This window comes from Nicotiana tabacum, chromosome 17, assembly GCF_000715075.1.
Source record: "Nicotiana tabacum cultivar K326 chromosome 17, ASM71507v2, whole genome shotgun sequence".
Taxonomy (NCBI): Eukaryota; Viridiplantae; Streptophyta; class Magnoliopsida; order Solanales; family Solanaceae; genus Nicotiana; species Nicotiana tabacum.
The window spans coordinates 140,373,085-140,396,448 of NC_134096.1; the positions used below are offsets into that span (position 1 = coordinate 140,373,085).

The following is a 23,364-nucleotide window of genomic DNA, read 5'->3' on the forward strand; positions in this document are numbered from 1 at the left end:
TCAAGTATCAAAAGGCTATAGTTTGTTTATCATTCCACAACTTTATATTGGCCGCTGATTCCATACAGTAAGAGGCAATGAGTGACGCCTTTGATAGAATGTATAATCACTCTCTTTAATCGTGATTGTGATAGAGCCAATCATATCAAACATGGGAATGAAACAAGAAAATCCAGATCATGATTCCATTTGGGATCGTTCCTTCGTACCAGATGGACCCTAGTGCTCCAATTTTTGGACTCATGAACTAATAAGTTAGACCCAACTTATAAGATTACACTTGATTTATTGTTGTTGTATTCGATTATGTACCAAGCTATTAGGAATGAAAAGTTGTTCCATATAATAAATAACAAGATATTAATTAGAGGTTGGGAATAGCAACTTTTTTAACTAGCATTCACGACAAAATATCCAGAGTAGACATATAGTTTTTATTTTTATTTTATTGGAATATTTTAACAAGATAATATATGGAATCGAGGTAAGGGAGTTGGTCTAAGATTAAAAGTAGTGTAACGAGTTACGAAGCTCTAACTACTGAATTGTTGAGTCCATTTAGGAAACAATGGACTACTTGTTTATGGGTCTCGCTATGTCTACGGGCCTTTGAGCAAGATTTTGCTTTTTCAGATGGACTCAGCCTCCATCACTGCGGTCAACTAGTTTTTTAATAAGCGAACGTTTGGACATAAAATTTGTAAAATTCCCAACAAAAAAAAAAATAAAATCAAGTGAAAATGATATTTGAAAATTAGAGTTGTATTTGGACATGAATATAATTTTGGGTTATTTTTTAAGTTTTGTGAGTGATCTGAGTGAAAATTTTGGAAAACAGTTTTTTGAAGTTTTTCAAATTTTCGAAAAATTCCAAAATTCATCTTCAAGTGAAATTTGGAAATTTTATGGCCAAACTTTGATTTCGAAAAAAAGTGAAATTTTTTCAATAAAAAAATAAAAAAAAACTCTTGTCCAAACGGGCTCTAATATAACTGCCATGTTTTTCCTTTATCTTGAAATGGTATCATCTGCCACTATAAAATAATTTGTAGTACTCACTCCGTTTTAATTTAGATGATTTAGTTTGACTTGATACAAAATTGAAGGAATTTTTTTTTTTTTGAAATATGTGGTTCTAAAAGCTTATGGGATAAAAGCTTTGTGGGGCCATGACATTTGTGTGGCAATAAAATTTTGGGTAACTTTCTGAAATGACTACTTTACAGAGCTTTTATCAATCTGTAGCTACATTTTATGTATTTATGTTTCATAGCTAGTTCTTGATAATTTACTGTATTTGAGTGTATTTGACTACACTGTTTCAGTTGTATTTTTTTTATTTTTGTTATTTTTATTTTTTTCCCGCGTATTTGAGTGTATTTGAATACATTGTTCAGTTGTATTCAACCTTATTTGATGTGGCAAGGTTGAATATATTCGACTGTATTTGAATGTATTTACACGAAAAATGACAAAATGAAGAATACAGTCAAATCCGGTCAAATCTACGACGAAAAAATAAAATACACTATATTTAAAAAGGAAGAATACAATCAAACTCAGTCGGATCTCGGGCGAAATATAAAATACCACTTTATTCACACTAAAAAATAAAGAATACAGTCAAATCTCGGACGAGAATACAAATTACATTGTATTTAAAAATAGAGAATACAATCAAACCTCGTTGAATCTCCGGCGAAAAACAAAAATACACTTTAGATCTCTAACGAAAATATAAAATACACTGTATTTATACAACGATTTTCCGACATGAAAGGTAGAGGAGAAGAAAGAGGCAAGTTATTTTTCCGGCGTGAAAAGTAGTGGTGGAGAAATAAGTCTCAGGTCAGACGAATATACTCAGATGTGAGATACAAAGAAATAGAAGAAGCCATGAATTCCGGTATCTCTGTTAGATCCAGATCCAATAACGTCTCAGATCTTACTCCTCCATTTATTTTCGACGCTGGTAATGGATTGATCGTAACTTCGTGATTTTGAGATCTGGATCTGATGGCGTGTGGTGACAGTGTTTAAGGGTGATTCGCTATGAAGGGGGTATACAACAGAGGGTGGTGATGTGTAGTAAAAAGAGAAGGATGCGGCTGTTTAGTTAGGCTATATAGAGCTCCGCCAGAGAAGACGGTCGGCGGTGACTTCTCTACTGCCAAGGGAGAAAAGATAAGGAAAAGGAGAGAGAGTTGAGGGACAAACGAGAGAGAGGTTTGAGAGAAAATATTATATAATAGAATAACTTCGTGTATTTGGTATAACTATGATGGGTAAATTAAAAATTTATTGTAGCTATGAAAAATAATTAAATTAAATGGTAGCTATGATCTATTAATAGCTCTTAAATTTAGCTATAGCGGATAAATTGGGTAAAATAAAAATTTTAAAGTTAACTTGTTTCCAAATAAAAAAAGTGTAAAATTAACTTGTTTCCAAATTAAAAAAAGTGTTATTTTTTTTAAACGTACTAAAAAGAAAAGTGTGTCATTTAAACTGAAATGGAGGGAGTACTATTTTATAGATGTGTGCATATAGGACAAGCGTTCATGTTTGTATAGTAGGTAAAGATTTGTGAGCGCAAATAAAAATATTTTATGAAAATGTACAATTTTCTCTTCCATTTGCTTGCGCTTGTTATAAATCTAGCCTTGCATCTTTGGTAGATTATATCAAGATCTTTTGCCAGTTTTGTAGGGGTCAAAATCTGTCTCTAGAGTATTTAAGCCGAGATAATACTAAGGGAAGAGTTCTCAACTCGTCATTAATCGAAATGACCTAAGAAGCAGCAAAGTCCATGGTCGAAGTGTCGACAAGAGCCGTAGTCGAGATGTCAACAAGGATCGAGGTCGAATATCGTTGGTAGAGATGTAACGACTAGTTTTTCAAGATAAGATATTAAAAGAGAATATTCTATTGGATATTCTCTGTACTTGTACTATTAGGGTTTCTTAAGATCATGTCCCATATATATAGAAAAAAGAGACAATAATAGGGGCATGCGATATTCATTTATAAATAACACACTTTAAATAAAAGATTCGGCTCTCTCTCTCTCTCTCTCTCTCTCTCTCTCTCTCTCTCTCTCTCTCTCTCTCTCTTGCTAAGATACAAATACCACTGTTTCACTAAGATTCTTGTCCATACTTTTCCATCAAATCCAAGAATATCTCGAATATTCAAAGATTTATCTCTCATTCATCATTATCGGGAGCAACATCCACCTATTTCATCCTATATTGGGTGAATCATTTCTCCTATTTACTTAAATTTCATTTATTGTTATTCATTGTTATTGAATGTTACATTATTGCTCGTTCTTTCTAGAATATTTATTGCATGTTGTTATCATTATCTAACCGAACCCATCTAATGTTTATTGCATCTTTGAAAGCTTCATCTAGTGATATTATTGCTAATTAAGATTAATCCCTAATTACATAAATTTTATTATTTGAACCAAGATCCGTATTTTTTGGTCAAATAATTTGGCGGCGGCTGTGGGGATTTCTTAATTAAACTTTTTGTTTCTTCTAGATCTACAACTAGCACGGGTCACTAACGTAAAAAAAAAAAAGATCTCTTTTCTTTGTGTACACAAAATCCAACATGGCAGGTAACCGAGAAGAAAGGACGAGAATAACAAGTGACCTCCCAACCAACCTCATGAACGTCATCAATGAAAGCTGTGAAACAACAGACGAGGGCGCGATGCCTAGTGCTTCCCCTAGACGAGATGGGCCACCGCCCCCTCACTGCAGCATAACAAAATCCCATGGAAAAGGAGTTTCCACATATGTGGATAAAGAGACGCCCCTAGCTGTGAGAAAACTCCTCGAAGCGTGGCTAACTGACACGCTAACAAGGGTCCTCAACAAGCCCGCTCAGGGCACGACTGCAGAAAACGCAAGGACTTGCACAATACAACAAACAAACGAGCAATGCAACCAACCCTTTTCTCCAATGACAGGTATTACTCCTAATGTCGTTGATAGTGTAGGCGACAACGCCCTCGCATCCATTATGAAAATGATGGAAGAAATAGAGAATGAAAATAAGGTGCTCCGAGATCAAATGAAAGAACACCAAAAAAGGGTAGATAAAATACCGGGCGCTCCTAAGTTGTTGCCGAAGAGGGACGCTGACTGGTTCGTTGAGCAGTTGTACATTGATGAAGCATCCCCACATGCCATACCAAAGACCTTCAAAATGCCGCCCTACCTCAGGATATATGATGGCACAACCGACCCTGAAGATCACGTGACCCATTACGTCACCGCTGTAAAAGGCAACGATCTCGCCAAAGAACAAGTATCTTCCATTTTGCTAAAGAAGTTTGGTGAAACCCTTACATTAGGGGAATTAACATGGTATTCGTATCTACCAGCACGCTCCATAGAGACTTTCGAGGAAATGGCCGACAAGTTCGTAACGGCCCATGCCGGAGCCAAGAAGGTCGAGGCAAAAGTGAACGACATATTTGCTACTTAAGCAGTCCCTGGGAGAGGGACTAAGGGACTTTCTCTCCTGGTTCAACCGAGATGACTCTGCCAAACGTATCTAAAGGGATGCGGTCGCAGCCTTTCCGAACGCGCTGAGTAGAGATGGTTCAAGAGCAACTAAGAAACTGTTGAGTCGGTTGATGAAGTATCCCTCAACCACTTGGGACAAAATCCACAATGCTTACTGTGTTGAGGTCCGTGCAGATGAGGACGGCCTCAACGGACCAACTCACTACCTAACCTCGGTACAAGCCTAATCAAGAAAATATTGAAGAGACGACGCCATAAGAGATCATCCAATTCCACGATATAACAGGGAACGACATCAACCATATATTAGGACGACCGTTGCACCCTCTCCCCGCTACAAATAAGGTCCGTCCAAACCAAGGTCGGGAACTCATCGAAACTATCGAGGTATGCCTCTCATGTTATCCGCTCAAAATTTTTGTGTGTCACCTACAGAGATAGTCTACGCTCTAGAAAAATTTAGACCGAAACTGAAGTGGATGCCAAAGATAAGATCGGACCCGAGCATCAGAAAGTCTGATGCCCTCTATGAGTTCCACCAGGAACGAGGACACAAAACTGAAGATTGCATCGCCCTGAGGCAAGATGTCGTAAACATGTTGTGACAAGGGCATCTCAAAAAGTTACTAAGCGACAGGGGAAGAACCAACTTCGCCAGAGGACACGAACACCAAGGACAGCCAAAACTACCCTCACCAGCTCGTACCATCAACATGTTCACCGGCGGCAGTGATGACTCCTATATCAACATCGTTAAGTTTACCGCTACCCACAAACTTAAGCGATCTATCACCCGCGAGCGGTACGGAAAACTCGAAAAAAGTATCATCTCCGACAAGTCAGATGCCGACGATTTGACCTTTCCTCGTAATGACGCCCTCGTTATTACTTTACGTATTTTAGATACCGATGTTGAACGCATTATGATAGATTATGGGATCGGCGCGTGCATTATCCATCCCCGAGTGCTTACCCAAATAAGACTCGAAGATAAGATAGTGTTGCGCTGCATCATGATAACTGGTTTTAACAATGTAGTTGAATAGACATCTAGGGAAATTACACTCTCCGTTCTGGACGGTGGCGTAACTCTAGAGACAAAATTCCACATCATGGATCAGGCCACTGCGTACAACGCCATAGTAGGACGAACATGGATACATCCTATGAAAGTCGTCCCCTCCAGCTTATACCAAGTAATTAAAATCCCAACTTCATGGGGTATTTTTAGTATACGAGGAGAAAAACTCACATCACGAGAATGCTAATGCATTACCTTAGATGGAACAGCTACCCAACAGAGAAAACACAAAGAAAATGAGGTATATCAATCAATAGGGTCGAGGACGGAGAAAGAGGAAACAGAGAACGTCATCGAGAAACCAGATACAGCCGAAGCCGCTGGTTCGACCATAGAAGACCTCGACCCCGTTCAGTTGGATCTCAACGACCACAGCAAGATGGCCTATATCAGATGCAAGCTTTGGGAACCAGGTAAATTCAGTCAATTCTTAATAACTACGTAGATTTGTTTGCTTTCAGCCATGCAGATATGCTGGGCATCCTGAAAGAATGAGGTCGTAATTACAGGTCAAAGACTAGCACTCAAATATGGAGCGAAACTGTTGAAACTGCGCTGCGATTCTCAGCTCGTAGTCAATCAAGTCACGGGGACTTTCCAAATCAAGGAATAAAGGTTGCAAAAGTACCAGACCAAAATTTTCAAGCTACTACCTGAGTTCGATGAATGGCAGCTTGACCAAACCCCACGAGCACATAATGTCGAGGCAGATGGCTTCGCTAAACTAGCCGCAGCCACCAAAAGCATCGCAACCAGAGACAAAAACTTGGTCTACCTCCTCAACTCATCACTAGACCAAGTCCAGGTAAGAACTATAAACCTAACGTGGAATTGGCGTAATCGTATCGTCGCGTACTTGCAGGACGGCACACCCTCTATCGTTGGTAAAGCTGTAATGGCTATTTTTTTAAGATAGGATATTAAAAGAGAATATTCTAGTGGATATTCTCTGCACTTGTACTATTCGAGTTTCTTAGGAACATCTCCCATATATATATAAAAAAAAAAAAAGACAATGATAGGGGCATGTGATATTCATTTGTAAAGAACACACTTTGACTAAAAGATTCAGCTCTCTCTTTCTCTCTCTTGCTAAGATACAAATACCACCTTTTCACTAAGATTCTTGTCCATTCTTTTCCATTAAATCCGAGAATAACTCGAATATTCAAGTATTTGTCTGTCATTCATCATTATCAGGAGGAACATCCACCTATGTTATCCTTTATTGGGTGAATCATTCTTCCTATTTACTTAAATGCAATTTATTGCTATCATTGTTATTGAATGTTACATTATTGCTCGTGCTTTCTAGAATAGTTATTGCATGTTGTTATCATTATGTGACCGAACCCATCTAATGTTTATTGAATCTTTGAAAGCTTCACCTAGGGATATCATTGCTAACTAAGATTAATCCCCAATTACATAAATTTGATTATTTGAACTATTATCTGTATTTTTTGGTCAAACAAGTTTCACAAAGTTTCTTCACACTAGCAATGTCTCTGTCGGCTTTAATCTCATTCTCACCAGTATATAGAAAGAAATATTTTTCATATACAAATGAGTTTGGGTATATATGCAATTAAATAATATTATGGGGTACTTAAGCCTCATTTGGTTTTTTAAAGATTAAGACGTCTGAATTTGAATACACATCTGAATATCAAGATGTGTATTAAGATTAAGACATTTGAATCTGAATACAAATCTGAATATTAAGATGTGTATTAAGATTCGAATACTAAATGATTAAGACTAATTAATTTTTAACATCTGAATGTATAAAATTTATGCTTTATTTGAAAATTAATAAACATAAAATTCAAACGAAATACTAATTAATCTAATATACTATAAACAAAATATATAGTTTTTAAAAATATGATGGTTGTTGGTGGTGATGGCTAACAGGTGAATGTCGACTAGAGGCGGTGGTTGGTGGTAGTTTTGATTGATGATAGTGGTTCAGGTTACTAGCTAGTGGTGATTAGTAGTTGTAGCGATTATGATTGAGGATGGTGGTGGTGAGTGGTAATAGTTAATAATGGCGGGTGGTGGTGGTAGTTGTGATTGAGGAAGGTAGTGGTGGGTGGTGGTAGGTTATAATAATGGGTAGTGTCGGCTGTAGTTATTGATGGTGATGAGGTGGCTAGTTGTGGTAGTTGAGGTGGATGAGTGTTGATTGAGGTTGAGAATGATGGTGGTGGGAGTGGTGGGAATGGTGGGTGGTGATAGTCGATAATGGTGGCAGCTCTGATTGAGGATGATGGTGTGATGTGGTTGTGGTGGTGGTTGAGTATGGTGGTGGCGGTGGCATTGTAATAGTTGATAATGGTAGGCGGCGGTGGCAAATAATAATGAATATGGATGATAGCATCTTAATGAAATTAAGTCTCTATTATAGATTTTAATCATACATGCCTATTCAGACCCATTAAGTAGTTGTGAAGTAAAAAAAATAAACACACTTAATGATTAAGATCTGAATAATTAAGATTCAGACTTTAAAAATAAATACACTTAATGTCTGAGATTTGAGTGATTAAGATTCAGACCTTCATAAGTGCAAATAAATGAGGCCTTAGTCTAACTTTATCCTAAATGTATACTCCATCTGTTTCAAATTAGGTGAGGTACTTTCCTTTTTAGTTTGTTCCAAAATAAATGGCACGAATTTAAATTTAAACTCTTCATTTTACCCATTTTACCCTTAATGAGAAACTTTTATAACCACAAAAATGTCATGGCTCCACAAAGCTTTTATCCCTTAAGCTTTTAAGACCACACGTTTCAAAAGTCTTCTTTTTTTCTTAAACTCCGTGCCGAGTCAAACTACCTCATCTAAATTGAAACAGAGGGAGTAATAATAATGCTGCTAAAAGCACCAAATTGTTAGTACTATTATAAAATAAAGACTGTAAAGTAAAGACAAGTATCGAGACAAACTGATATATTATTCAACTTCAAACAGATGTACATAATGAACTGGAAACTCCTCTATTTATAGAAGAAAGGAAGCAGCTGCGAGGCTTTTCAGGAAGCAGTTGCGAGGCTTTTCTTGAGATGCTTGTAAGTTGTCTACATGAGCTACTTGCAACCTACCTATTTAATAAGAAGCTACTGCAAATCATTTTATTAAGTTGCTTGCAACCTGATTATCTATAGCAGAGTAATAAATGGACATCCACATTATAATTATTTCCATAACACTCCCCCTTGGATGTTCATTAAAAGATATCATGCCTCGTTAAAACCTTACTAGGAAAAATTCAGTGGAAAAAATTTTAGTTAAGGAAAAAGAGTACACATATTTAGTAATACGCAATTCTAGCTGCCTCATTAAAAATCTTACAAGAAAAACCCCATGGAAAAAACCTTGGTAAGGAAAAAAGAGTACAACGCGTATTTCATTCCCTTGATGAAAACCTTGTTTCAAATATTTGAGTCTCCGCATTCCAATCTTGTATACCATCTTCTCAAAAGTTGAAGTTGGAAAAGATTTAGTGAACAAATCTACTGGATTGTCGCTTGAAGGGATATGTTTCACATCGATGTCACCATTTTCCCGAAGATCATGTGTGTAGAATAATTTTGGTGAAATGTGCTTCATTCTATCTCCTTTTATAAATCCTCCATTTAATTGGGCTATGCATGCAGCATTGTCTTCGCATAAAATTGTGGATCTTTTATCACATTCCAAACCATATTTTTCTTGAATAAAATAAATCACTGATCTCAACCATACGCATTCCCGACTTGCTTCATGAATAACTATTGTTTCAGCATGATTTGAAAAAGTAGCAACAATAGATTGCTTTGTGGAGCGCCATGATATGACAGTACCTCCACATGTAAACATGTACCCGGTTTGAGATCGAGCTTTATGAGGATCAGATAAATAACCTGCATCTGCATAACCAACAAGATCTGCACTACCTTTGTTAGCATAAAACAAACCCATATCAAGAGCTCCCTTTAAATGTCGCAAAATATGCTTAATACCATTCCAATATCTCTGTGTAGGAGAAAAGCTATATCTTACTAGTAAATTAACAGAAAATTCTATACCAGGCCTTGTAGCATTAGCAACATACATAAGTGCACCAATTGCATTGAGATAGGGTGTTTCAGGACCAAGGAGTTCCTCATCCTCGTCTGGAGGTCGGAACGGGTCCTTATTCACTTCAAGTGATCGAACAACCATTGGTGTACTCAATGGGTACGCTTTGTCCATGTAAAAGCATTTTAAGACCCATTCCATGTAGGCAAATTGATGTATAAAGATCAGTATTTTAAAAGGCGTGGGCGTAAGACGAGGGGTTTTACATATGCCTCAGCGAGGCGTAAGCCCCGAGGTATGGGGCGTAAGCCCTATAGGTATTTAATTTTTAATATTTTATAAAATAATATAATGACAGTAAATATTTATAAATATGTAAAATTGCATAAAAATTGAAGAAAAACACACACACACACACACACACACACATATATATATATATATGTGTGTGTGTGTGTGTGTGTGTGTGTGTGTGTGTGTGTGTGTGTGTGTGTGTGTGTGTGTGTGTATGTATGTATGTATGTATGTATGTATGTAGAAATTAGTCAAAACAATCTATTATACGCTACTTACAAGCACAAATAACTTGAGTCTAAAAGAATAAAGTTTTCTACATGGAGGAACAAAAAGGATGATTAACCTGCAATTTGAATTTTGAACTTGCTGCTATGAAGGAGAATGGAGTTCTCTTTGTATTTGTAAAAAATAAAATATTCGTTGCTTTTGGGAGATATTAGCAGACTAGCGGACAAGATAAAGAATTGGGAAAGACCATGAATTAGGGCTTCAATCAATAAAAAAGATCTTGATTTATAAATTTAATACTTTTGAGTTCCTTTTTAAACCTTTTGAGTAATTACCAAACTTACTTTTGAGAATTGGGTATTATATGAAGGACTTATTCAACAAATTTTATTTTAATTTGAAAAAGTCTCTGGGGCTTACTCCTCACTAAAAAAATGCGCCTCAAACGCCCGGGCATACGTCCCAAATACCCGGGTGTATGCCCCAAACGCCCAGACGTACGCCCCGAATTGCTAGGCATATGCCTCTTGATACTTTCTCCCCACACCATCTCCCCGGGGCATTTTTGGCACGCCTCGCCTCGGGGCTCACCCAAAAATGCCTTTTAAAACACTGATAAAGATCCCGTCTACTAAATATTCAATTTGCAGACCAAGACAAAGTTTTGTCTTTCTAAGATCTTTCATCTCAAATTCTTTCTTAAGATATTCAATTGCCTTTTGGAGCTCTTCTAGAGTTCCAACAAGATTTATGTCATCAACATAAACAACAAGTATAACAAATTCTGATGCCATTTCTTTTTATAAAAATACATAGATAAATAACATCATTTATGTAACCCTCTTTCAACAAATATTTACTAAGGCGATTATATCACATGCGCCCAGATTGCTTTAAACCGTACAAAATTTTTTATAATCTGATTGAATAAAATTTTGAGATTTTGAATTTGCTCCAGGCATTTTAAATCCTTCAGGGATTTTCATATAAATCTCATTATCAAGTGACCAGTATAGATAAGCTGTAACCACATCCATTATATGTATAAACTGATGAGATATCGAAATGTTATGGCATCCATAACGGGTGAATACGTTTCTTCATAATCGACTCTAGGTCGTTGTGAGAATCCTTGTGTGACAAGGCGAGCCTTATATCTTTCAACTTTATTTTTGTCATTCCTTTTTCGCACAAAACCCCATTTATGACCAATTGGTTTTATACCATCAGGTGTTTGGACTACTGGTCTAAAGACCTCTCTTTTTAGCAAGTGCGTTCCATTTTAGATTGAATTGCCCCTTGCCATTTTGGGAAATCAGATCTTTGTCGACATTCTTCGATAGATCGGGGTTCAAAATCCTCACTATCTTGCATAATGTTAAGTGCAACATTATATGCAAAAATATTATCCACCACTATTTTAGATCGATTTAAATTAATTCCATCACCAGTAGAACTTATTAAAAGTTCTTCACTCACTTGAGTCTCAGTTTCATTGATTTCTTCAGGAATCTCAGAACTAATCAGATCTTGGGTATCTTCAGGAGATCCCTTTATAGTATCGTTTTGATCATTTGTCGATTATTTTTTTCGAGGATTTCGATCTTTAGAACCCAAAGGCCTACCACGTTTCAAGCGTGTTTTAGGTTCACTAGCTTTCATGCTAGTAGATTGTTCTGCTGGCACATTCACTGCAGAGATATGCGACTTAGTTATCCTTTTTAAATTAGTAAATGCGTCTAGCATTTGATTTGCTATATTCTGTAAATGGATGATCTTCTGGACCTCCTGATTACATATCGGGGTATGTGGATCAAAATGGGATAATGATGAAACTTTCCACGCTATTTCTCTTTTGATTTTCTTTTTCTCTCTTGTCACGACCCAAAATTCACCTAGTCGTGATGACACCTAACCCAGCCCACCAGGTAAGCCAATTAACAACTATCCAATTTAAATAAGATTTATTAATAAAAAAATGATAATAAAACTGCTTTTATACAAGAATTTCTCAAGGACTGGTAGTACAAATCATGAGCTTCTAAGAATAGAATTTACAAAGCTGGTATGAAATAAATACATCATCTATTCGAAATGTACATAAATAAATTTTTATAAATCTAAGGCTACCATGAACAAGAGGCAGTTACAACCGAAACGCAGGTACGTCTTCAAATCCCGCTCCCGTCGATCACAGCAACATCAACATCAAACATTTGCACACAATGTGCAGAAGTGTAGTATGAGTACAACCGACCTCATGTACTCAATAATTAGCAAATGTAACCTTAGGTTGAAAGTAGTGACGAGCTGGAATACAGGTCGGGGTCCAACACCAATAGCCAACAAAAGTTCATAACAACATAATGAAAGTAATAAAAAAAGTAGCTCAGAGATAAAAAAACTCAGCTCGTTCACAGTTCCAGAAAAATAGGCCTGCTTTCCAAGTATATCAGTGAAAACCCAAATCTTTTACCAAAATCACCATAATATGAGTACGTTTTGTAAAACTGTAATTTTTCCCAAAATCTTTCAACAGGTGTATGTTTCATTTTCAAATGGCATAAGGAAAATAAATCTCTATGCCTACATGTCAATATGTATGAGAAGTCATGAATGACGTGATACCGTATAGCATGAGGAAAAATGAATCTCTATGCATGTATATCAAGTGTGCATGTCGAATGTGATGCAACTCAGTGATAAAACTATATGCATACTTGATGTCTCCCAAACTCACACCACAAATATATGTAGTGAGGCGGTTGAAGCAATAATAAATCCCAACGCAAGTCGGGGTCGAATCCTCAAGGAGTTAGAATTGGGATTAGGTATATATTTAGTGTAATTGTACAATATGCCTTAGATTACACTTTCACATTCTTGTTTGTTGTTTCTACTTCTACTTTAAACTATTGATTGCAATTATAAAACTAGGAGACAATATTTTTGATTTTGGTTGTTTTCTAAATGATAAAAGATCCAGGGTCGTGACTTTTACCTAGGTGATTACCTAATGGGTTGTAAACTCTAGGGCAAGTTTGATTGGTTGGGGTTGTAATATAGCAATCACACGCAATTGCCCACTCTATACCTCTCGGTAGTTTGAGTGATTTTGCCCAATTTGGATTTCTCAAGTCCAAATGGGTATTGCACAAAACAAGTGATAAATGTTCAAGTCGGGTCTTACTATCTCTAGATTCAACTCTTTAATTGGGGCTATCAATTTCTTGAGTTAATCCCAATTTCTTATTAGCCAAGTTTTTCTAGACTTAGTCTCTCTTTCTCAAGTAGAGACTAAGTCAATTAGACATGAATCAATATTTGCAACCATTAATCCTTGAATTCAAGCAATAACTAGGCTAAATATCAATAACTCAATTACAAACAAGTCCTAAATCAAACACCCATTAAGTACCCACACTAGGGTTGAGCCACAACCCTAGCTAAAGATTTAGTTACTCATGAAAAATGAATAAATACAAGAAGAAATTAAGATAGAATGCATAATAATTGATTAGGGAAAGAAAATTTAATGTTTAGAAGCTAATCTAATACAATATTACTCAAAACAGTAAAGAAAAACGGCTCAGGTGCTCTCCCAAAATAAAACTTACCCTGAAAATGATAAAAAGTTCTATTTATACTAAGCTAAAAATATCTGACAAAAATGCCCCTGCGGGGGTTGTGTGGCCGCATAATTATGTGTGCGGTCCGCACAACTAGACTTGGCTTGACATGTTCCAGTTCTGCGGCCGCACAATTTTGGATTGCGGCCGCACTCCTTCAACTACTGCGGACCGCACATTTGTGAGTATGGTCGCACTCTTGCTTGGCTCTGGCTGTGTGAGACTTTTGCAGACCGCATAAAAATGAGTGCGGCCGCACTCTTGATTATGCGGCCGCACAAAAATGGTGTGGTCTGCATTTCTTCTTGAACTTGAAATCCCATCTCTCTGATCTTTGTCTTCTGCGGACCGCATAATATTGAGTGCGGTCGCACAATTATGGTGCGGTCCGCACTCCTTCAGCTTGCCCAAAACCAGCTCTCTAAATCTCTTCTTCTGCGGCCGCACAATATTTGTGCTGTCCGCATACTCTGAAGAAGAACTGACATGGCTCTTCCTTTGTTTTGCGGCCACACACAGTATTGTGCGGTCCGCACTGTAGGCCTTTTGCCTTGTTTTGGTCCTTGTCCACTTTTGACTTCTTTATGAGCTGATTTTTACTCCTTTGGCTCGTTTCCCAATGTTCCTGTACAAAAGCACATTTTATTAGTTTTAGGGAATACCTTTAAGCATTTTTGAGCTAAAACGCAAGTAAAAGAGAGCAAATAAGCGGTCAAAATTCCTACTTATCAATACTCTCAGAGTATCAATTCACTCAGTCCTCCAAGTCACTCAGTCCTCACAGTCACTTAGTCCTCACAGTCACTCAATCCTCCCAATCACTCGGCACTCACGTTCGGTACTCACACTCGGCACTCGCACTTAGTAGGTACCTACACTCACTGGGGGTGTGTACAGACTCCGGAGGGGCTCCTTCAACCCAAGCGCTATAACAAGCCAATCATGGCATAAATCAATAAAAGATGTTGCGGCGTGCAGCCCGATCCCATAAACATCGTCACCATCAAGCCCTCGGCCTCACTCAGTCATCAATCTCTCCAGTTTCTCGGGCTTACAATGTCATGAAAATCAACCCAAAATGATGTTATGATGTATCAATAAATAGTAACAGAGACTGAGATATGATATGCAAATGAATGTGTATGACTGAGTATGTAATTGCAATGTAAGCAAATAATTCAACAGCGGCAATGACCTCTGTGGGTCCAACAGAATAAGTATGTGGCATAAACATATTTTCTAGCATGAATCACACCTCAAAAGCTCTAGTACGTAGAGATTTTATGGTTACAGATAAGATCAGGTAACTATATAGTTCCATGGAATCAATTCATACGGTGCACTCCCACACGTCCATCATTAGCATACACGTCACCTCAACATCAATCATATGACACGCAATTCGGGGTTTCATACCCTCAACACCAAGTTTAAAAGTGTTACTTATCTCGAACAAGCAAAATCCAATATTGAGCAAGCCAAACGATGCTCCAAAATGTCATTCCGCGCGTACTGACCTCCGAACAGCTCGAAACTAGCCAAAAGCAACTCAAATACATCAAATAATGCCAAGGGAACAATCCCAATCGATAAAGATCGAATATTTTATCAAAATCCCGAAATCAACCAAAAAGTCAAACCCGGGCCCGCACCTCGGAACCTGATAAAACTTATAAAATCCGATAACTCATTCAATTATGAGTCAAACCATACTAGTTTTACCCAAATCCGACTCCGAATCGATGTTCAAAACTCAAAAATTCACTCTATGAAACTTTGGACCCGCCCCCCTCCCAATTTTCTCTTTAAAATTCACAATCCAATTACCAAAAACGAAAATAGATTCACGAAATATAACCAAATCTGAGTAGAGAACACTTACCCTAATTCATATGGTGAAAATCGCCTAAAACATTGCCCAAATCTGAGCTCCAAACTCAAAATATGACCAAATGAACAAAATCTCGATATTAAATATTTTTTGTCCAGTTGTTCTACCTCGTTTTGTATGGCAAACAATCTCGAAACTCGCTTTTAATGCCACCAATGGATTCCTTGTGACCTTTCAGTCAAGTTAAACTTTTGAATCACCCAATTTGGGCTTAAAATGAGGGAGATATGATATTTTGAAGTTTTAAATGAAGTCTAGAAATTTAAGGGATAAAAAAAAAATGACATCTTCATAATTATTTTACACAAGAAAATCAGCAACGAAAGAATTTTTATTTTTAGCACCCAAAACTCATTCGGAACCTCCCGGACACAAACCATATATGCGTTTCAATCATAAAATACGCTACGAACATGCTCGCGCACTCAAAACACCGAAAAGAGATACTCTTGACCCGATATTGACCATGGTCAAACTCCAAATCCTTAATTTAACTAGTTTCTCAACCAATGATCCAAAACACACCCGAACCCCTCGGGACCCCATTCAATCATACCAATAAGTTTTAAAACACGATACGAACTTATTTGAAGCTTCAAATCACATCAAACAACATAAAAACCACGAATCGTACCTCAAATCAAACTTAATAAACTTTTAAACTTTCAACTTTCAAAACTCGTGTCGAACCATATCAAATCAACTCGGAATGACCTCAAATTTTGCACACAAGTTTCAAATGATATAATGAAGCTATTCCAACTCCCGAAACTAAAATCCGAATCCGATATCACCAAAGTCAACTTCCGGTCAAACTTATGAACATTTCAAAACTCCAAATTGCCAACTTTCGCCAATTAACGCTAGAACCTTCAAGAAACATCCAAATGCAAATCTGGGCATACGCCCAAATCCAAAATCACCATCCGGACCTAACGAAACCATCAAAACTCCGACCCGGGGTCAAATACACAAAAGTTAAACCTGGTCAACTCGTCCAACTTAAAGCTTCAACGATGAAATTCATTCTTCCAAATCGATTCCGAATAACCTAAAAACCACTACCGACGATTCACACAAGTCATAATATATCATACGGAGCTATTCATGCCCCCAAACCTCCGAGACAAGTGCAAATGCTCAAAACGACCGGTCGGGTCGTTACAACTCCCCGTAATTATGGGAAGTTAGTTTTATCAAACCGACAATCTGCAAATCGAGTAGTAAATAAATCTCCGGTCAATGGTTCAAGATAGCGAATAATAGAGGGTGATTCAAACCCAAAATATATTCCTAACCTTCTCTGGGGCCCCATCTTACTGTACTGTGGTGGTGTTACTGACACATATACAACACATCCAAAAATTCGTAGATGGACAATATTTGGTTCATGGCCAAAAACTAATTGTGACGGAGAATATATATTATAATGTGTTGGTATGAGACAGATAAGTGATGCTGCATGCAAGATAGCATGGCCCCAAACAATAGTTGACAATTTTTTTTTTCATAAGTAGTGGTCTTGCTATTAATTGCAGGCATTTAATAAATGACTCTGCAAGGTCATCTTGAGTATGAACATAAGCTAAAGGATGTTCAACTTTTATCCCAACTGGTAGACAGTAATCATCAAAAGCTTGAGATGAGAATTCTTCAGCATTATCGAGGCGAATAGCCTTTATAGGATAATCTAGGAATTATGCCCTTAATCGAATTATTTGGGCTAATAGCTTTGCAAACGCCAGGTTGCGAGATGATAGTAGACATATATAAGACCATCTTGAAGATGCATATATTAGGACCATAAAATATCTAAACAACCCACTTGGTGGGTGAATAGGTCCACATATATCCCCATGTATACGCTCTAAAAAGGCAGGGGATTCAATGCCAAACTTCATTGGTGATAGCCTAGTAATCATTTTGCCTTGATAACAAGCATCACAAGAAAATTCATCGTTTGTAAGAATCTTCATGTTCTTTACTGGATACCCACTCGAAATTTTCAGTAATTCGTCTCATCATCGTTGATCCAGGATGGCCCAAACGGCCATGCCAAAGCACAAAAGTATTTGAATCAGTAAACTTCTGGTTTACTATAGAGTGTGCTTCAACTGTAGTAATCTTTGAATAGTATAAGCTGGAAGATAAAGTTGGTAACTTTTCTACAATGCATTTTTGGCCAGAAAGATTCTTTGTAATATAAAGATATTCCATATTCATTTCATCTATCGTCTCAACATGATACCCATTTCGGCGGATATCTATAAAACTCAACAAGTTTCTTCGAGACTTGGAGGAGAATAATACATTGTCTATAATAAGTTTTGTTCCCTTAGACAGAAATATAGTGGCTCTTCCGGAGCCTTCAATCAAACTTATATTACTAGAAATTGTTAAAACACTTGCTTTTTCCTTATGCAAATAAGAAAGTATTTATGATCTTTGAATATGGCATGAGTTGTTCCACTATCAATTACACAAATATCTTCATGATTGGTCTTTGATCCAAACATAATTTGAGGATTATCCATATTCTTCAAAATGACATAAACAAAATATATTATAGTAAACATCATTATCAAAGCACAACTTTTTAGTTATGTACAATAATTATATAACCATACTATCTACTACAAACAATAAAAATTAAAATATTTACATTTCTACAGATTCATCACCGATCACATGACTTGTTTCTCCTTCTGGGAGTGCAAAGTAATTAGCTACATCCAAATGCATGAAGTCTAAATTATCTTTAGAAATAAAATTTGCTTCAATCTTCTTCAGGGATGCTTGATAAATCTCAACCAGATGCTTTGGCGTACTACAAGTACGTGACCAGTGCCCTTTTCCTCCATATCAATAGCATGCATTTTCTGCATTTGTTGCTTGCACCGCTTTATGCTTTTGTTCATTCCTTTTCCACTGCTGGTAGTGAGGAGGGTTCTTTGGTGCATTATTATTACCATGATTAGAGTTTCTTCTCGACCACGGCCATGACCACGACTGGGCCATGACCTCTTCCAGGCTTAACTTGGTGGAAGTTCGTCTCATTCGCTTCAGGGAATGGACAAGAACCAGTAGGTCGACTTTCATGGTTTTTCATTAATATCCCATTATGTTGCTCGACTACAAGAAGATGTAAGATAAGTTCTAAATACTTTTTGAATCCCATCTCTCGATATTACTGCTGCAGGAGCATATTTGAGGCATGAAAAGTGATGAAAGTTTTCTCCAACATATCATGATTAATAATATTATCATCACGTAATTTCAATTGGAAAATAATTCTGAACATAGCAGAATTATACTCACTGATAGATTTAAAATCTTGTAGTCTTAAATGAGTCCAATCATATCGTGTCTGTGGAAGAACAACCATCTTCATGTGGTCATATCTATCTTTTAAATTATTACACAGTATGATTGGATCTTTAACAGTAAGATATTCCACATTCAATCCCTCATCAAGGTGATGGCGTAAGAATATCATTGCTTTGGCACAATCTTGATTTGATGCCTGATTTTTGTCCTTGATGGTGTCTGCCAGACCCATCACATCAAGATGAATTTCAGCATCAAGCACCCAAGACATGTAGCTTTTGCCCGATATATCCAGGGCTACAAATTCAAGTTTAGAAAGATTCGACATTATTTAGAAAAAGAAAGTTCGTACCTCTGATACTTTCAAAGTATTTGCTCGAGATGGCAAAGTCTCGTGCTGATAACGTGTTATAAAATAAAGACTGTAAAGTAAAGATAAATATAAAGAGAAACTGATATATTATTCAACTTCAAAGTGATGTACATAATGAACTGAAAATTCCTCTATTTATAGAAGAAAGAAAGCAGCTGCGAGACTTTTCTTGAACTGCTTATAAGTTGTCTGCATGAGCTTCTTGCAACCTGTCTGTTTAATAAGAAACTGCTGCAAATCATTTCATTGAGTTGTTTGCAACCTGCATACATTAACTGCTTGTAGATAAATTTCAATAATGTACCAAAGGGATAATCTTCTTCAAATGGACATTCACATTATAATTATTTTCATAACAACAACTATATCTTATTTTCCCTCTTAAATTTGAAAAAAGAAGAACAAGTGTCATCTCTTTATTAAATTTTAATACTCCAGTAATCCGAAACGAGTCAACAACAAAATCTAAGAAGTAACAAACCAAACTCTCCGCAATCAGCGGCGTGGGAGAGGAATCCACGTCAGAAGCCTGGGACATAGGATTCGGAACTGGGGCCGGAAAGTAGAGTCAGTACTTCCAATATCAAGGCACCACGTGAGCATTACGACACACTCACGAGGGGATCGGCCCAAAAGTTTTGGCGGGTCAATCACAACAAATTCAAATAAGCAACCCTTACCAAATCCCTAACTTTTTCTCCAACCAGTCAATTCATTCTCATTTCCCTCCCTTTCTCCTATTTGCTAGGGTTAATGCTTCTCTCTTTGCTTCATTTCAGGTTCCTAATTTCTATCCCTCCTTTTTGTTCTGTTTGATTTTCTCTATGTGTGTTTCAATGTGTGTGTGTGTTTTTTTTTTCCCTTTCTATTATGTTTCTGTTTTTTTTTTACAGGTGCGCGCACTGCTGTTTGCTTGAATTCTGGGTTTCAGCTGTGGATTTTTGCTTGTTTTTCTGTAGGTAGGGACAATATTCAAGCTGTTTTTGAAGGTTGTTCGCATCAATGTCAATTATCAGAAGAATTTGTGCCTAGCTTCTGTAAGAATTCTTCAGTCACTTCTTCCGAGAAATCAAATTCCTTCTAGCTTCATATTTTGCCGTTTCATGAGAATTTAGATTGCATTTGGTAAGGATAGATGTCTTCCATAGAAAGTGTAATGTGAGAGAAAATATTTTACGTTTTATTTTTTTGTAAAATAAGGCGACATATGATAATTGTACGAGGCGTACGGTATGGTATAAGGATAGCTTTTGGTGATAATTTTGATGTGTTGATTGAAAAATCTTTAAGATATTTTAAAAGAAAAATGGCTTCTTACAATAAATTATTAAAGTCAGTTTAGTCTTTTTGACTTTATAGTGGACTATATTTTCCTTGTTGAAAACATTTTGCACTATTCTAATTTCAAGGGTAATGAAGCATTGAAAATCATTTCTTAGGGGAACATTTATACTATTTCATACCAAATAGCTCTGAAAGTATGAACATCTTCCTGTTTCGATAAGTTATTTCCTTTTATCCTTTTTTACTTTTTCAGGTTAACGTGGAAAGAAATCTTGGTTAGATTTACTTTTCAATTTGAGTGAAGTGGAAAACTTGAGGGTAGAGGAGATCCCTAATTGCCTGGCAAGTAGGGAAAACAGAAAGAGAGTAGTATGGGGAAAGTGTCTCCTAAAGATGGGCAATGCAAAATTCCAAAACAGAAGAGGCAGTCAAAGAGTACCAAGAGCATGTATCTGAGACCAGGTGCTCTGGCACAGCTTCGGTACACCAAGGTTTCTGCTGCTAAATGTTGTACTGATCTTTGGAAGAAAAAAGTGGTGGTAAGGATTGCAGATAATGCTAATGAGGAAGTTGTACTTCCAAATAATGTTAATGATGAGAGTTCAATGGTTCTATCTCCTGTGAGATATTGTTTGGGTGCTGTGACTTCACCCATGGATTTAGCCAAGCAGAATACTTTGCAGATGACACCAAAGACACCCGGAGCTGTAGAAGGCATGTCGGAGTCAAGGCTTGAGTCACTTCCATTGGATTTGCTGGTATAGAATATTCTCTTCCTTTTTATTGCACCCAATAGTCCAGCTCAGACTTTATTCCTGAATATCCTTGTAAATGTCAATTTGCCTGACTTGCATTCTCTTAAGGTAGATGTTGAGTCTTATTTCACTTGAGGTAGAGAATATGAAAAATTATTGGCAATGGAAACACGAGAGGAAGGTTGAATTGTACTGTTTTTAGATTTATAGGTCAATGTAAGTGTTTCAGTTGACTCAATCTGAATTAGCATGGGTTATTCAGTATCTGCACAGAAAAACTAGCGTTTATGGGTTTGAACAAGTTTAACAGTAAGCAATAAAATGGAAATAGTAACATTGACATACGATATTTTTGTAATGGTTCAGCAAATCTATGTCCAGTCCCCTTGAGATAATGGGAGTTTTATTTGAGTTCTTTTAGTCTTCAGTTTGATTACAAGTTCCAGTGATGTTCACACACTCACTACCAACATTCTCTCTTAGCATGATTGATGTCATCATTTCTTCACAGTTTGAAGCTAGTCGTGAATGTTACTATCTCTCCGAGTAGATCTTTTGGTTTCCTTTCCTTTACTCTCTCCTCCTAGCTTCCTTGTTTGCATCACCTGATACCTGGCTACTTGAATATTAACATTGTAGGTAAACTTGAATTCAAAATGAAGGTTAAAATTTGCAAGAGAAATAGGCAGAAAGGACTAGCTGATAAGCTGAATTAGCTGTTTGGAGAATGCTATGGCCTATATTACAAAGACCGGGTGATACAGTGTATTATGACAATTGATGTGTTTAGTTATCATTTATATATGTGTTTTTTGAAATTAAGATAGTATGATATCTAGCATTTGAGAAGATTTATCCAAACTAACCCTTCTGTCACCGAGACATCCAATTCCTGCTGTTTATTAAACTATTTCTGTTTGAAGTCTTATGATTATCTGGCTGAATAGCTGATAGTTTTTATGTACTCTGCTTAAGGTTAAAATACTTTGCCACCTGCAACATGACCAACTAAAATCAGTTTTCCACGTCTCGCACAAGATCAGGAAGGCAGTGAGTCATTCTCTCTCTCTCTCTACTCTTCTCTTTTAAAATTTAAGCCACATAAGAATCTGTAATGTATAATAGCTGGTGTAAACGGGACAGGTAATTCTGGCAAGACAATTCCATTTCAATTATACTACTCCAGATAGAATGCGGCAAGATATGTTAAGAACCATGACTCCTCTCCCCGTTGATCACTGGCCATTTGCAAGGTATACTATGATCTTGTGACAAAAGATGATTAAGGGATTTATGTATTGAATTGTCTAATAGCTGTTACTTTGCAGCAAGGGGGATGGGAAAAGTTCATGGGTTCACAGTCCTCATACTCCTCAGGCTCCTAAGCATGGTGCCAGGCCCCCATCTCGTCTCAAGTTTACAGAGATGGAGCAAATTGCAGCTGTTCTTTTCCCTGAATCTGCATTTCCTTCAAGGTGTTTGGTGCCATCTGTTATACCAAAACCCCTTAGCAAGTCCTTGGGTTCTAATAGAGTTCTATTCTACGAGGATGAGCTATGCCAGGCTGTTTCTCAGAATAAACTTCTTTAGTTCCTGCTGTAGTTTCTCATCTCCTAATATGTGTACAGTAGGAATCTTTGGTAGTAATACAGTCATGGTGGAGTTTTGTAATATTTTTAGGGCACTTGTGGAAGTTGAAGATTCCACTAGGTTATAAAGATGTGAAGGTTTTGATGTGAAAACACTATGCTGGTCTTGTGTGTAGAGTCCTGTATGATTTCCTTATACTCCTATTAGGTTTTGGAGTGGCAATTGCTTGTTGCTTTATCTGTAACAATGAAGTGAAAGAAATATATGCAATGTTTTAGAGGAGTTCATTGAGTGTGACC

General features: G+C 36.9%; 1 protein-coding gene across 3 annotated transcripts; it reads left to right on the forward strand.

The window, feature by feature from the left end:
• Nucleotides 1-20,047: 20,047 nt before the first annotated feature.
• Nucleotides 20,048-23,359, forward strand: LOC107819150 (F-box protein At4g35930). Of its 3 annotated transcripts, none has more exons than XM_016645237.2 (6): nt 20,048-20,215; nt 20,330-20,473; nt 20,974-21,478; nt 22,451-22,525; nt 22,619-22,728; nt 22,804-23,359. In XM_016645237.2, the coding sequence occupies exons 3-6, from the start codon at nt 21,092-21,094 to the stop codon at nt 23,063-23,065; spliced, it is 834 nt and encodes a 277-aa protein (XP_016500723.1). In that variant the 5' UTR covers nt 20,048-20,215; nt 20,330-20,473; nt 20,974-21,091; the 3' UTR covers nt 23,066-23,359. The 3 variants fall into 3 exon arrangements, with proteins under 3 accessions (XP_016500723.1, XP_016500725.1, XP_016500724.1); XM_016645239.2 differs by having other exon boundaries at nt 20,076-20,215; nt 20,330-20,395; XM_016645238.2 differs by having other exon boundaries at nt 20,077-20,215; nt 20,396-20,473.
• The last annotated feature ends 5 nt before the right edge of the window (nt 23,360-23,364 follow it).